The sequence below is a fragment of the Somniosus microcephalus genome, chromosome 2 (genome assembly GCF_052327205.1).
Source record: "Somniosus microcephalus isolate GS21.2 chromosome 2, FLI_Smic_1.0, whole genome shotgun sequence".
Taxonomy (NCBI): domain Eukaryota; kingdom Metazoa; phylum Chordata; class Chondrichthyes; order Squaliformes; family Somniosidae; genus Somniosus; species Somniosus microcephalus.
Genome location: NC_140988.1, coordinates 298,772,858 through 298,786,404, shown reverse-complemented (window position 1 = coordinate 298,786,404; position 13,547 = coordinate 298,772,858). Strand labels below are relative to the sequence as shown.

At 39.9% G+C, this 13,547-nt stretch overlaps 1 protein-coding gene across 3 annotated transcripts in view; it reads left to right on the top strand.

Annotated features, from left to right (window-relative positions):
- The window catches only part of unm_sa41569 (un-named sa41569), a 240,318-nt gene extending 227,317 nt beyond the window's left edge, over positions 1 to 13,001 (top strand). The window contains exons 27-30 of one of the 3 annotated variants that reach the window (XM_085973470.1): positions 4,951 to 5,140; positions 8,259 to 8,612; positions 10,341 to 10,466; positions 12,641 to 13,001. In XM_085973470.1, the coding sequence (XP_085829596.1) occupies positions 4,951 to 5,140; positions 8,259 to 8,612; positions 10,341 to 10,463 (667 nt within the window). In that variant the 3' untranslated portion in view covers positions 10,464 to 10,466; positions 12,641 to 13,001. Of the gene's footprint in view, positions 1 to 4,950; positions 5,141 to 8,258; positions 8,613 to 10,340 lie in introns of all 3 variants that reach the window. The other 2 variants (XM_085973465.1, XM_085973479.1) reach the window with 2 other exon arrangements.
- The last annotated feature ends 546 nt before the right edge of the window (positions 13,002 to 13,547 follow it).

The following is a 13,547-nucleotide window of genomic DNA, read 5'->3' as shown; positions in this document are numbered from 1 at the left end:
CAATTTTGCAAAAGTCAGAGAATTATTGGCAATCTTTTACCACTCAGATAGGAGTGGATTTTTAAAGTTTTATTTTGCCCAATCTTCCATAGTACTTAATTTGCCAAATCTAGTAGATGTCACTGCAAATTAAAAGAGTAGCTAATCCCTTGTTCGCATAATCCGCAACAATCCATTACAGAATTGATTTTCTCCAATAACCCCATTCTAATGCATGCATATGCTTTCCAAGAATTGAAACTTGACCCTGTGCACATTAATCACTTTCCAATTAGAGAATGATACAGCACAGAAGGAGGCCATTTGGCACCACATGCCTATGCCAGCTCTTTGAAAGAGCTATCCAATTAGTCCCACTCCCCTGCCCTTTGTCCATAGCCCTGAGAATTTTTCCCCTTCAAGTATTTATCCAATTCTTTTTTGAAAGCTATTATTGAATCTGCTTCCCCCACCCTTTCAGGCGGTGCATTCCAAATCATCATAACTCGCTGCGTAAAAAAAAAATTCTCATCTCGCCTCTGGTTCTTTGCCAATTACCTTAAATCTGTGTCCTCTGGTTACTGACCATTCTGCCACTGGAAGCAATTTCTCCTTATTTACTTTATCAAAACCTTCATGATTTTGAACATCGCTATTAATTCTCCTCTTAACCTTCTCTGCTCTAAGGAGAACAACCCCAACTTCTCTAGTCTCTCCACATAACTGAAGCCTGCATCCTGGTACCATTCTAGCAAATCTCCTCTCCAAGGCCTTGACATCCTTCCTAAAGTGTGATGTCCAGAATTGGTCACAGTACTCCAGCTGGGGCCTAACCAATGATTTAGAAAGGTTTAGCATAACATCCCTGCTTTTGTACTGTATGCCTGTTTATAAAGCCAAGGATACTGTGTGTTTTTTTAACAATCTCCTCGACTTGTCCTGCCACCTTCAGAGATTGGTGTACGTACACCCCCAGGTCTGTCTGTTCCTGCACTCCCTTTAAAATTGTACCACTTATTTTAGATTGCCTATCTCATTCCTCCTATTAAAATGCATCACTTCTCTATGTTAAATTTCATCTGCCATGTGTCTGCCCATTTCACCAGTCTGTCTATGTCCTCCTGAAGCCTGTTACTATCCTCCTCACTGTTTACTACATTTCCAAGTTTTGTGTCATCTGCAAACTTTGAAATGATGCCCTTTACATGCAAGTCCAGGTCATTAGTGTATATCAAAAAGGGCAGTGGTCCTAATACTCCTGGGGAACACCACTGTATAATTCCCTCCAGTCTGACCCTTTAATCCCATGGCCTTTAATTTTGCTAAGAAGTCTATTATGTGGCAATTTAGCAGACGCCTTTTTGAAAGTCCATATACACATCAACTGTATTATCTTCATCAAAATCTCCATTACTTTATCAAAGAATTCAATCAAGTTAGTCAAACACAATTTTCCTTTAACAAATCCATGCTGGCTGTCATTTATTAACCCACATTTTTCCAAATGCCAATTCATTTTTGTCTCGGATTATTGTCTCTAAAAGTTCCCTCACCACCGACGTTAGGCTGACTGGCCTGTAGTTGCCAGGTTTATCTCCTTCCCCTTTTTTGAACAGGGGTGTAACATTTGCAATCCTGCAGTCCTCTGGCACTGCTCCCATATCTAAGGAGGATTGGAAGATTGTAGCAAGAGCTTCCGCTATCTCCACCTTTTCTTCCCTCAATAATCTAGGATGCCTCCCATCTGGACCAGGTGATAATTTCTACTTTGAGCATTGCCAACCTTTTCTGTACCTCCTCTTTACCTAATTTTATCCTATATAATTTCTCTACTACCTGTACTACAATTTTTCTTCCTCCATTACTTTGGCATTGGCAGCATCCTCTTTAGTGAAGGCCGATGTAAAGTACTCTGACTCTACTCATTTACTTCCTCAGCCATGCCCTCTGCCTCCACAAAAAGATGCCCTATTTGGTCCCTAATCAGTCCCACCCTTCCCTTTGAGTATCCTTTTACAATTTATATGTTTATAAAAGACTTTTGGTTTCCCTTTTATGTTCTCCACTAATCTATTCTCATCCACTCTCTTTGCCCCTCTAATTCCCTTTTCCAGCGATGTTAATGACCAATTATATTTTTTTGTTGGTGCTGGTTCAAAAATGAATGTTAGCCAGGATCCCCTGTTCTTTGGAAAAAGTGCCAAAATATCTTTTACATCCACCTAACAGGCAGATTAGTGTCTCATCTGAAAGATGGGATCTCCGGCAATGCAGCAGTCCCTCATAACTACATGGAAATGTCAGCTAGATTGTGTTCTCTCCTCTGAATCAGAAGGTTGCAGATCAAGTCTTATACTGGGGTTGAGCTAAAATGCTGCTTTGTTACGGGTGTCTTCTTTCAGATGAAGGGTGGCACAGTGGTTTGGACACTGGCATTTTGCCTCTGCAACCTGCCCACACCTACATGAAATGAGTTTGAGCAGCTCCTATGTGCATGGATCTACAGTACAAAACTCTCCCCAGTTTGGCACTAATTAGCAATCTTGTTCAGAGACCACAGGGTGGCCTATGGGAAATAGAAACATTGTTGCACTGGTGTAGATGAGGTGCTTTTGAGTTTGGGGCTGAGGCACATTGTTGGAGCAGAGTAAAGGGAGCTGTACTCTATATCTGATTGTCTTTTACCTGACCTGGGACTGTTTGATGCTGACACTCTGAAATAGGAAGAGCTTCTTTTCTCCGCACTAACATGTCTCAACTTGATGAACACAGAAACAAATTAAAAACAGATTCTAAACCAAGGTTCTGTCAAGTTCAGTTAAATATTAAAGATCCCATGGCAAAATTTGAAGAGTAAGGTGGTCTCCTCCTGTTCTAAGCAAATTGCTTTCTCAAACAATATGACCAATTAACTGGCCATTCATTTCACTGCTATTTGCTGGGCAGTGGTGCCTGTCGTAACCAGCAATGGAATTCAAAAATATGTTGTGTGAAGCATTTTGAAATATTATGCGATGAGGTGCTATATAAATTCAAGTATTGTTACAACTACCAGAAGATTCTCTGCCCTATTTATCATCTTATTTAGAGAGCAGGTAATAGTCCAGACTGGACAAAATCTAGCCTAATCATACAATGATGTCAGAGATGAGAGAGAGCGATTTGATCCATCAAAACTCCTCCCTCTTATACAGTGACTGTTTCAATGTGGCAGCCAATTTTCTTTTGAATAAATACAATGTTTTTGCCTCTACCGTTAAAAATTGTTCCAAACGTTTACCAATCTTTTAGTAGTAATAATAAGAGATGCGGAAGGAAAAGAAGAAATGTTATTAATAGTGGAACATTCATTGCTTGGGGCATTTTAGAAAAGTATGTCGTTACAAGCACAATACAGGATATGAACAGAAATCCCAGATCCATTTCCCTCTCCTGTATCCCTATCAAGGAAGCCTATACTTCAAATACATTAAGTTTTAAAGCAGCAATGATTCCTGATGCTATTAGGAAGGACATTATTATGGTAGAAGTATTTCGCTAACAAGGTTTAGTCTCTGTGCGGACTTTTTCACCAGCAGATGAAGGCAGTAAGTTTTCTGAAAGTGACACTAAGTTGCTGTACTGCTGGACTAGCCAAACCAAGTGCTCAACCTTACTAGCATTCATCGCTTAAGCTTAGTGTACAGGGGTCCTTTCTACAACTTGCCTCTCCTGAGGAAATTGATTAGTGTTTCCTATCTTGTTAAGTTCTTTAACAACTCATGCCAATGCTACAGGTACACTGGAGGGAAATAGAAAAGTTATGTTGTGTTAATATTGTAACGCACAACAACTTGCATTCATCATGGCACTTTTATTGGAGAAAAACATCCCAAAGTGTTTCACAGAAACGTGACCAAAAAATGGATGCTGCGCCAGAGAGATTGGGAGGTGTAACTGTAAACTTGGTCAAAAGTGGGTTTTTAAAAAAGTCTTGGTGGAGAAGGAGTTGAAGAGACAGAGGCGCTTAGGGAGGCAATTCCAGAGCATGGGTCTAGACATGCAAGTACAGCCGCGTGGTGAGCCAAAGAGAAGTGAGGATGCACAAAAGCCCCTAAAGGAACTTTGCATATCAGAATATTGGACCACAACAGTTAGGGCATGTAATCTGGCACAGCGTGGCATTCTGCAACAATTGCCACAAATTCTATGCCTACCTGATGTAGTGCACTTTGTTGTCCAAATGCCAGAATTTTGCACAATAAGTCCGAGAGGTGATTGAAAACGCTGGTGTCTGACCAATAACAAATCACTTGCAGTGGGCAGAAAATCTGAGCATTTTTGTGATTTCTCAATATCCGCTCCTAGCAGTGGAAGCTCTGTGCTAGAAGTATGCATTTGTAAAATTTACCCTCCCAGCTCATTTATACAAGAGGCTGTATAAGAAGGGAAGAATCCTGGGTAGTAGCTGAGATGAAGTGACCGTATTGCCAAGGGTACAGTTTCAGGTTGAGCCAAGTACAATCGCCGGTTAGTTAACAACTTCTAGGTGAAGAAAAGGGTTCTGCTGAAGTGCCTTTAGGAGTCGGAGATTTACTATGATTTAATATGAGCAATTGTATTTGTAAAATTGGTCTCTGTTAAAATAGATTTAAATGCTACCCATCGCTGGTTAACAGCCGTTCCCTTCATTTAGGAGATTGCAGGTTTTTTTTGCAGAGCTACAGTGCATACTATGTGCATACCAACGTAGTCCTAGTTTGAGGCCAATGACATCTCCGTGCTGTCTATCAATTTTCCTTAGTGTTAAAGCTTTATACATGTAATTAATCTAGTTTAACTCTGTTACTACTTTAACCTGGCTGGCAGTAAATTTGATTTAGATTCCTAATTCAGTCAAAATGGAAGAACTAAAAATTCAATTGTCTGGTTGGATAATTTAAATCAAAATCAAGGCTATTCAAGCGTAATCACTCTTTTGCTTATTATTAGTGTTTTTTTCCCCAAACACTTCAGAGGTATAGATCGGTGCAGACACTACATGATTGAAATGCAGCCAAACGGGAAGTATGTGATATTGGGTGAAGATAGGGCCCACCCATCGCTACCAGACTTAGTGGAGTATTACAAAACTGTTGGAATTCAGCCATTCATGGAAATCCTTACTACTCCTTGTGGGCAGGTAAGTAATTGTTAAATTCTTTGAGGATCATTCCTCTAATTGTCTTGAGCTATTTTATAATGTACATAGTGTCATAGAGTTATACAGCACAGAAAGAGGCCCTTTGGCCCATCGTGTCCGCACCGGCCATCAAGCACTGTCTATTCTAATCCCATTTTCCAGCACTTGGTCCGTAGCCTTGTATGCTATGGCGTTTCAAGTGCTCATCTAAATGCTTCTTGAATGTTGTGAGGGTTCCTGCCTCTACCACCCTTTCAGGCAGTGAGTTCCAGATTCCAACCACCCTCTGGGCCAGAAGGTACTGTATACATGTGGGGCCAGAAGGTACTGTATACATGTGGTGCCAGAAGGTACTGTATGCATGTGGTGCCAGAAGGTACTGTATGCATGTGGTGCCAGAAGGTACTGTATGCATGTGGTGCCAGAAGGTACTGTGAACCAATTCTCTCTTATTTTGCATTAAGAAACTGACTATTTAGTAATTAGACTAAATTCCACGTAGATTCTTAACTCGCTTTGTATTCTTGCCTTGTAATGTTATCAATAGGACACTTCTAAAATGTGGTTGGTACTGAAAATCTGTAATTATCAGCAACTTTTCACTAGTTTGAGGAATTTATAGAGCATTACATCTAATGACCAGTAAATGTTTAGTTCTACTTAACAAGCTGCCTTTCTACATTGGTAGTCGTACGTAATACTTAAAATTCTTGCTTCCTTGCATGTGTGTTGCTTAGCCCCATGTGTAAAACCCATGCATCTTTGGGAATAAAACCTGCTTTGTTCATGTAATAATTTTGGCCCAAATAACTAGTTGAGCTCCAATTACTATCTCTTTTTATCACATTATTAAAGTTTTTGGGGGGTTTCAGAATTTGTTTTTTAAGCTTAGAATTTTTTTTATATTTGTAGATTTAAAAAAAAAAAGTAATGTGGTCCTGTTGCAGCTGAGCACCTGGTACTTGCCACCTCTGCCAGTTCCCCTTCCCAACTCTCCTCTACTGTTCCAGAGCCTCTTTGAGATTGGGCCCTCACCGCCAAGCCTTCTCAATACACAGACGTCATTTCTTTACTACTTTCCTGGCACTGAGCATTCATTTGCTGTGTTTACAAGAGTAGGGAGCCAATGTAGGCAAGGGAAAATGGAGAGGAGACAGGAAATGGCATGGGGAAGAGATAAAGGATAGTGCAGTTAGGGATATGAAAAAGGCCAGGAAAAGGGAGGAGACTGGGGTAGGAAAAGTGAGGTGGGGAGAAAGCAGAGGTGGGAAGATGAGAACGGAGATAAGATGAGAAAGAAGAGGGGTGGGACTGGGGCAGGGAAAGCGAGGAGAGAATGAGATGCACATGCACAAGTATGTGTGTATTTTGGATGTGGGCAGCATCTGGCTCAGATAGGAGTCCCCTCCCCACTGTTGACAATCGTATGGCTAACAAATGAAGGATTGAAACTTGGGCAAGATACTGTCAGGCTACTGGAACCCATCCAATTAAAACCGAGCCTGTGTCAAAGCTTTTAGAAAACTAGCAGCTAGACAGGCACCACGGTGTTGCATGTATGCTAGTATGCACGTGTGCTTCCTTCAAAGAATTTGTCACACCGCCATAATACCCCAAAACTGGTGGTTATACTTCCCTTTTTTAAATATAGTCCGCAGTTAATCAGATTTTTTACTTGTCAGGTCTGCTGAGCTGACTTGTTCATGGTGCCCAGAGAAGAAAGTGGAGACATAACAAAAATGTGAAAATGCAGCAATAGGCCAACTATAGTTTTTGTGGTTCAGGAAGGGTCCCACCTAGTTTTTTGTTCCTCGCTAATATCAAGTACTTCACAGCAGTATTCCAGCTAACAAGCTGGGCAAGAACAGTCACAACTCACCCCTTAAGAGTAGTTAGTTTGAATGTCAGACACAGCTAGAATTTTCATTTCTGAACCTCGAGTCCAGAGTTTTACAGCTACAGCAAATAGTAAGAAAATTCAAACTAATAATATACCGAGAAAGAAAGAACTTGCATTTGTATAATGCCTTATCATATGGTCAGGATGTCTTGAAATGCTTTATCATAGAATTGTACATCACAGAAGGAGATCATTTGGCCCATCGCGTCTGTGCCAGCTCTTTTGTAGAGCAATCCAGTTAGTCCCACTCCCCGCTCTTTCCCCATATCCCAGCAATTTTTTCTCCTTCAAATATTTATCCAATTCCCTTTTGAAAACTACTATTGAATCTGTTTCCACCACCCTATCAGGCAGTGCATTCCAAATCCTAACCACTTGTTGTGTGAAAAAGTTTTTCCTCATGTTGCATCTGGTTCTTTTACCAATCACCTTAAATCTGGGCCCTCTCATTATCGACCCTTCAGCCATTGGAAACAGTTTCTCTTTTTATTTACTCTATCTAAACCCTTCATGATTTTAAACACCTCTAGCAAATCTCCTCTTCGCCTTCTCTGCTGTAAAGAGAATAACCCCAGCTTCTCCAGTCTATCCACATAACTATAATCCCTCATCCCTGGAACCATTCTAGTAAATCTCTTCTGTACCCTCTCCAAAGCTTTCACGTCCTTCCTAATGCATGGTGCCCAGAATTGGACACAATACTCCAGGTGGGGCCGAACTAGTGTTTTATAGAGGTTTAGCATAACTTCCTGGCTTTTGTACTCCATGCTTCTATTTGAAAAGCCCAGGATCCCATATGCTTTATTATCAGCAAGGTTCCATAAATAGCAAATGAATGTATGGACAGATAATGGGTTTTTGGTCATGTTGGTTGAAGGAGGAATGTTAGCCAGGACAGCAGTAGAACTCTTGTGTTCTTCTTCACGTTGTCCCACAGGATTCTTTTAAGTGCACATGGGCTGGCACATGGTTTAGCATCTTGTGCAAAAGGTGGCACCTCTTACAATACAGCACTTCCTAAATAGTAGCCTGGATTATGTGCTCAGGACTTGGAATGGGACTTAAGCCCACAACCTTCTGACTCAGAGGTGAAAGTACTACTAACTGACACTTAAAACACATTACAACACCTATGACACATATTCTGTTATTTTAAGTTAGATTACCTTGCTCATGTTTTATTGATTGTATAATAATGCAATATTTTTTCCCTTCTAGAAATGTGACAATGAGACAGATTATGAAGAACTCAGAAACTTTTTGGTGAAAATTAATCCACAAGAAAGTACAAATTTTGATAATATGGCTGGTGCCTCGATTCATGATCGAGTGCACAGTGAGCTGTCTAAGCTTTTTGTACCACTTGAGTCACAGTTGTCAATTCAGCCTCAAGTGCCACCGGTCATGAGCAAGATCACAGAGAGGAAGCTCCAGGCTGCTGCTTCAGGGGAAACAACTGCAATTAATTCTGAGAACTACATTGAGGATGAGCATCAAGGAAGCAAACGCACGTTCCCAAGATTGTACCCATCAATACGCTTAGCAATGAGGGAAATTCAGCAAGTTCATGAGGTATGTATATCTGTTGTTCTTGATTTATGCTAGCCAGAGATTTGGATTTCAATATTTCACTTCAGTAATACACAATGTTCAGTGCATAAACTGATTATCACATCATGTCCAATTACCTTTTTGACAGTGTTGATGCAACTTTTTTCCAAAATTCTATGAAATATTTAGTATTTATCGCTCTAGATATCTTTATATAATTTAATGAATATCACAGGATTTTAGTAATAATAGAAATGGAGAGTAAAAGCAGAGGCTGCAATGTTTTCTTCCATTTTGACTGGTTTTAGCTAAATTTCAAAAGGAATTTGGTTGCAACACCTGGGAAAGAAAGATCTTCCGAAACTGTTGTAGCCAGTGTATGGTAAAACTGAAGTTAGTTGGACATACTGTGTATGACCATAGACCCAATTCAGAGCATCTGCAACTGCATTTTAAATCTGAGTTTATCACAGAAATGGAATTTTATTAACTTGAAAGAAGTCTTGTAAGAACCCTTTTTATGCATTAAATAGTTACAAGAAGTTGTGATTAACTTGTTTGAGTTTTCTTCTATTTCAGTTGTTTTATTTTTTTTTGGTCAGCCAGGTGTCTGACATACACAGAAGCCCCATCATTTTAAGGGATTCTAAACCAGTTTACTGAGATTCACACAGGTAGAATTTCTCCAACATGGAGTGCATTCTTTTTGGGACCTGCCCAATTAGCCAGAGCTTAGGCACATAACATCGGAGGCATTCTTCGTAATCCTCAAGTGTGTGTGCAGGGGTACAGCTGGAGTTTAGCAGCTCAGAGCACTCGTAAACTGCCCTCTGATTGTCCAACTAGGACCATCCTTATGGCATGGGTTTGTAGGATTACCTGGAGCAGAGTAGGAAGAATCCTAGCTTTATTGACACGTCTACCTGTACTGGTCCCATTAGAGAGTTAGATTGGATGGTCAGTTATCAACTGTATTCTGGTATTGAATTGCCAAGTCTGCCACAGAGGGTTGACTTGATTCTAAATTTCCATTTCTATTTCCGATCTCGTCATCTTGAAGACCCTGTTTGGCATCCCAATAGATGACTGGCAAGTGAGGGTTTGGGCTCTTGCTTGGCGGACAGCAGGTACCAGGAGTTTCTCGCAAGCGGCTTGGTGAACGACTTCATTCACCATAAGATGTGTGAATGCATTGCCATTATCCTCCTGACCACAGCATGGACAAACGCTATATCCCATTAACTGGTTGACCCACCAGGAGCAGAGGATCAGCAGCAGCTCCTTTACATCAGTTGATGCCATCATTGACTTGGAGTGTTTCAGGCTCAGTAGTGTGTATGTAATTCAGTTTTCCCATCCCACAGGGCTCAGTAACTCCCTTTAATGGTGTTATCAGTACTCTTTAAATATTTTAGAAGAAACTTTATCTTCTCGAATGTATTCCCCCTATTGTTGAAAAGTCCACTGACACTGACTTTCTAGATTCATCGATTAAAAATTGAGAACGCTATCAGTAGGCTGCCAATTCCTGTAGGACCTTGAGTCACTGCTAGCGGGAGATAAGAGAGGAAACAAATGGAAATGTCAATAATAACCCTATTTCTTTTAACTAGTTGAGTTATTTTTAAACTGTTCTGATGGTGTGGCTTTCTTCTTGAGTAGTTGGAAGCTCATTTCCAAAAAAAAAAAAAAATAATTGAATGTTTGAAGTTTGGCATTTGTTTAATAGTAAATATTTTGTCTTTACAGAAACAGCCTGCATTTCACAGCCCTAACAGTGGAGAGGAAGCTGTGCCAGAACTCCCTCCAAAACAGTTTAAGGAGCGTAACAGACCTCGATTACTTGGATCAGAATACTTCAATAAGAAATAAATGGTTTGTAAAATAAAGATTGGAGACATGTATTATGCTATTAATGTGCTGATGTTCAGATTACAGAATGTATGAGCAACACAACAATGTGCAGGTTATTGACCTGCAAACACCTCTTACACCTTTGACATACACATCCATTCTTCCTCATTACCAATGGCCTCGTGATCAACTGATGCTGATACTATCTTGCCCGTATTTCACAATGGGCGGTAAGGAAAAAAACTTGTAGGAATACTGTAGTGGGATGGCTTTTAATGATGCACTGTATCACTAACTGATGAACGTAAGGTGTTTCATCATTTTGTCTTTTTCTGGAAAAGAATGAATTGCAGTAGGAGACTGCAATGAGATTTCAACAGAGAGGATATAAGAAGGAGGAAAGCAAATGCGATGGCTTATTTGCAGATTAGGAAAATTCAGAGGAAGATTCTTCATGTTAGGCTCGCATGGAGTGCAGTGTTGTAGCTCCTTCTCTGGCCCAGGTACCCTTCAAGCACAGCTTTCCTGCCGGGAGAGTGGGATTGTGTGACTATTGGTAAAAAGCAAAGGAGAAACAAGAAAACTAGCAATGGAGCTGGTGAGTTTGGAGGAGGTTTGCCTATCAGTTTGTTTTTTACTGTTTACAGGAGTGAGAAAGGGATGCTAAAAGAATATCACCAGACATGGGAGCAGCATTCAGGTCTTGCAGGGAATTGGTCTTTACATAGTGATTAAAGAGTTGCTGAAGAGGGAATACTTTGCACAAAAAAAAGGCAGGCAGCTATAATAATGGTTTCACTTAAAATCAGAGATGGTGAGGGCAAAAATGTTGATAGATGAAGAAAGACTAAAGGTAAAGATGAAGAAAGACTAAAGGTAAAGCCATCAATGGTAAGACATAGTAGCTGTGGGCTAGACTTGAGAGGGACATGGTAAATGTTCATATCCAGCACTCCTGTTGCAGAGCTTTGTGACAGAAATGCTTATCAGGAAGTTGGGCTTCCACCCCCTTTTTCCATCCATTAAAATTAATTTACCCCGTGTAGAACCTGTGTTTTTGAAGAAGTGAAGGAAACCAGATGTTCATTGCTCCAATAAAAGATATGGAAGAGATCAAGATGAAGTGATTCATTGCCATTGAACTGTGAGGAATGGAGGTTGTGTGTACTGGAGATGTTGGTGAATATGGAGTGGAGTTGTGTTGGGGGTGGTGGTGGTGAGGGAGGTAGATAGGGCTGGATGATGAGTGAAGGAGGTCATTGATACGAAGAAGGAGTGAGTTCCACATTGTTCTGTCCTCTCTCCCACTAAGCTAATGAAAAACAAGTCAGAGGATGAGGCATCAACTACACCATTGATGGTGATTTGAAAAATACTAGGTTGCTTTATTAAATATAGCTTTTTAACAAAAAGTGGCTGTAAAAATAGATTACATTTTTTGAGATCTGATTTCTATTGAAAGTTCTGTCAAAGGGAAAATTCCAAAAGTTGTAGTGGGTGCATTCAGAGCACAACACTATGGTACAGAATTCATTGCAACGGCAATATTGGCGACGGACAGCATAAATTAAACTCTTGTGCTTCCCGACCCGCCAGTGGTGAATTTACGCCACATTTTGCTGAAGAGCTGATTGGAATACGTCGCAGTGAGCATCGCAGCAAGTCAGGAGTGGCTTGGCCAATGTCTGGTGCAGATCCAAATTGCTGGGGATTGTGTCCACTTTTGGGGAAACTGGCATTTTCTCTGTGAAATGTGGCCAGTTGCTTGTGGTTGTTGATATTCCCACTAATGATAAAAGCTCATTTTCAATTCTACATATATTGTGGACATTTAGACACAATTCTGAAAGCGCCAAAAAGTGAATGCAGCCAATTTAAGTTTCTAATTGCATCTGATGTATTATCTGAGGGTATGTTTTCTTCATGTTCTCCAGATGTATAATTTAACTCTTGTCGACATTATTAATCGATTTTACATACATGTGGCCTATAAAATTTATAACTACAAACAAAGACATTTATTTAGTGCCTTATGGAGTCTCTGAGTAGATTTTTGCCCTGGAGATGTGTACTGTCACTGAACTGTGGAAAATAAGCCATTGATTTCACTTGGGTTTTAATAGAACTAACTGGTGGAGTTGGCACAAATTCTGTGGAATTACTGGAATGTTACAATTTGCAAAATTGTCTTTCAGGCTGAAAATTGGGAGTATATGTCCAAATGTAGCTGAAGAGAAATGATACCTTTGATATGTTTACTGCTGCAAAAAGGATTCTTTCTAATTTCTCTATTGAAACAAAATGCTAAGTCTATCTGCACCTGTATGAGCTGGGTATATATAGTACTGTCTCCAATGAGGATTTTGCACAATTTTATTTTTGAATAGTGTTTTCTTGTTATAAAATATTGTCAATAATCTGCAAAAAGATGATTAAGAAATGTTTATATTTTTCACTCCATATGTGTACTGTATATAGTGTTTTTGGACATTATTGATCTGTTCTTAAATGTGTATGCAGGGAAATAGTTTGTACAATTATTAAAAATTACCAGTATTGAAAGCTGTTTTTGATTCATTACCACACTGTTGAGCAAGTCATTGGCAAAATGCTCGAATCCATTATTAAGGAAGTAGTAGCAGGGCATTTAGAAAATCATAATACAATCAACCAGAGTCAACATGATTTTATGAAAGGGAAATCGTGTTTGACAAATCTATTAGAGTTCTTTGAGGAGGTAACGAGCGGGGTGGATGTAGTGTATTTGGATTTCTAGAAGGCATTCGACAAGGTGCCACATAAAAGGTTACTGTATAAGATAAGAGCTGATGGTGTAGTGGGTAATATATTAGATTGGATAGAGGATTGGCTAACTAACAGAAAACAGAGAGTTGGGATAAATGGGTCATTTTCAGGATGGCAATCTATAACTAGTGGAGTGCCACACGGATCAGTGCTGGGGCCTCAACTATTTTCAATCTATATTAATGACTTGGATGAAGGAAGCAAGTGTATTGTAGCCAAATTTGCGGCCGATACAAAGATAGGTGGGAAAGCAAGTTGTGAGGAGGACACAGAGTCTGCAAAGGGATATAGATAGTG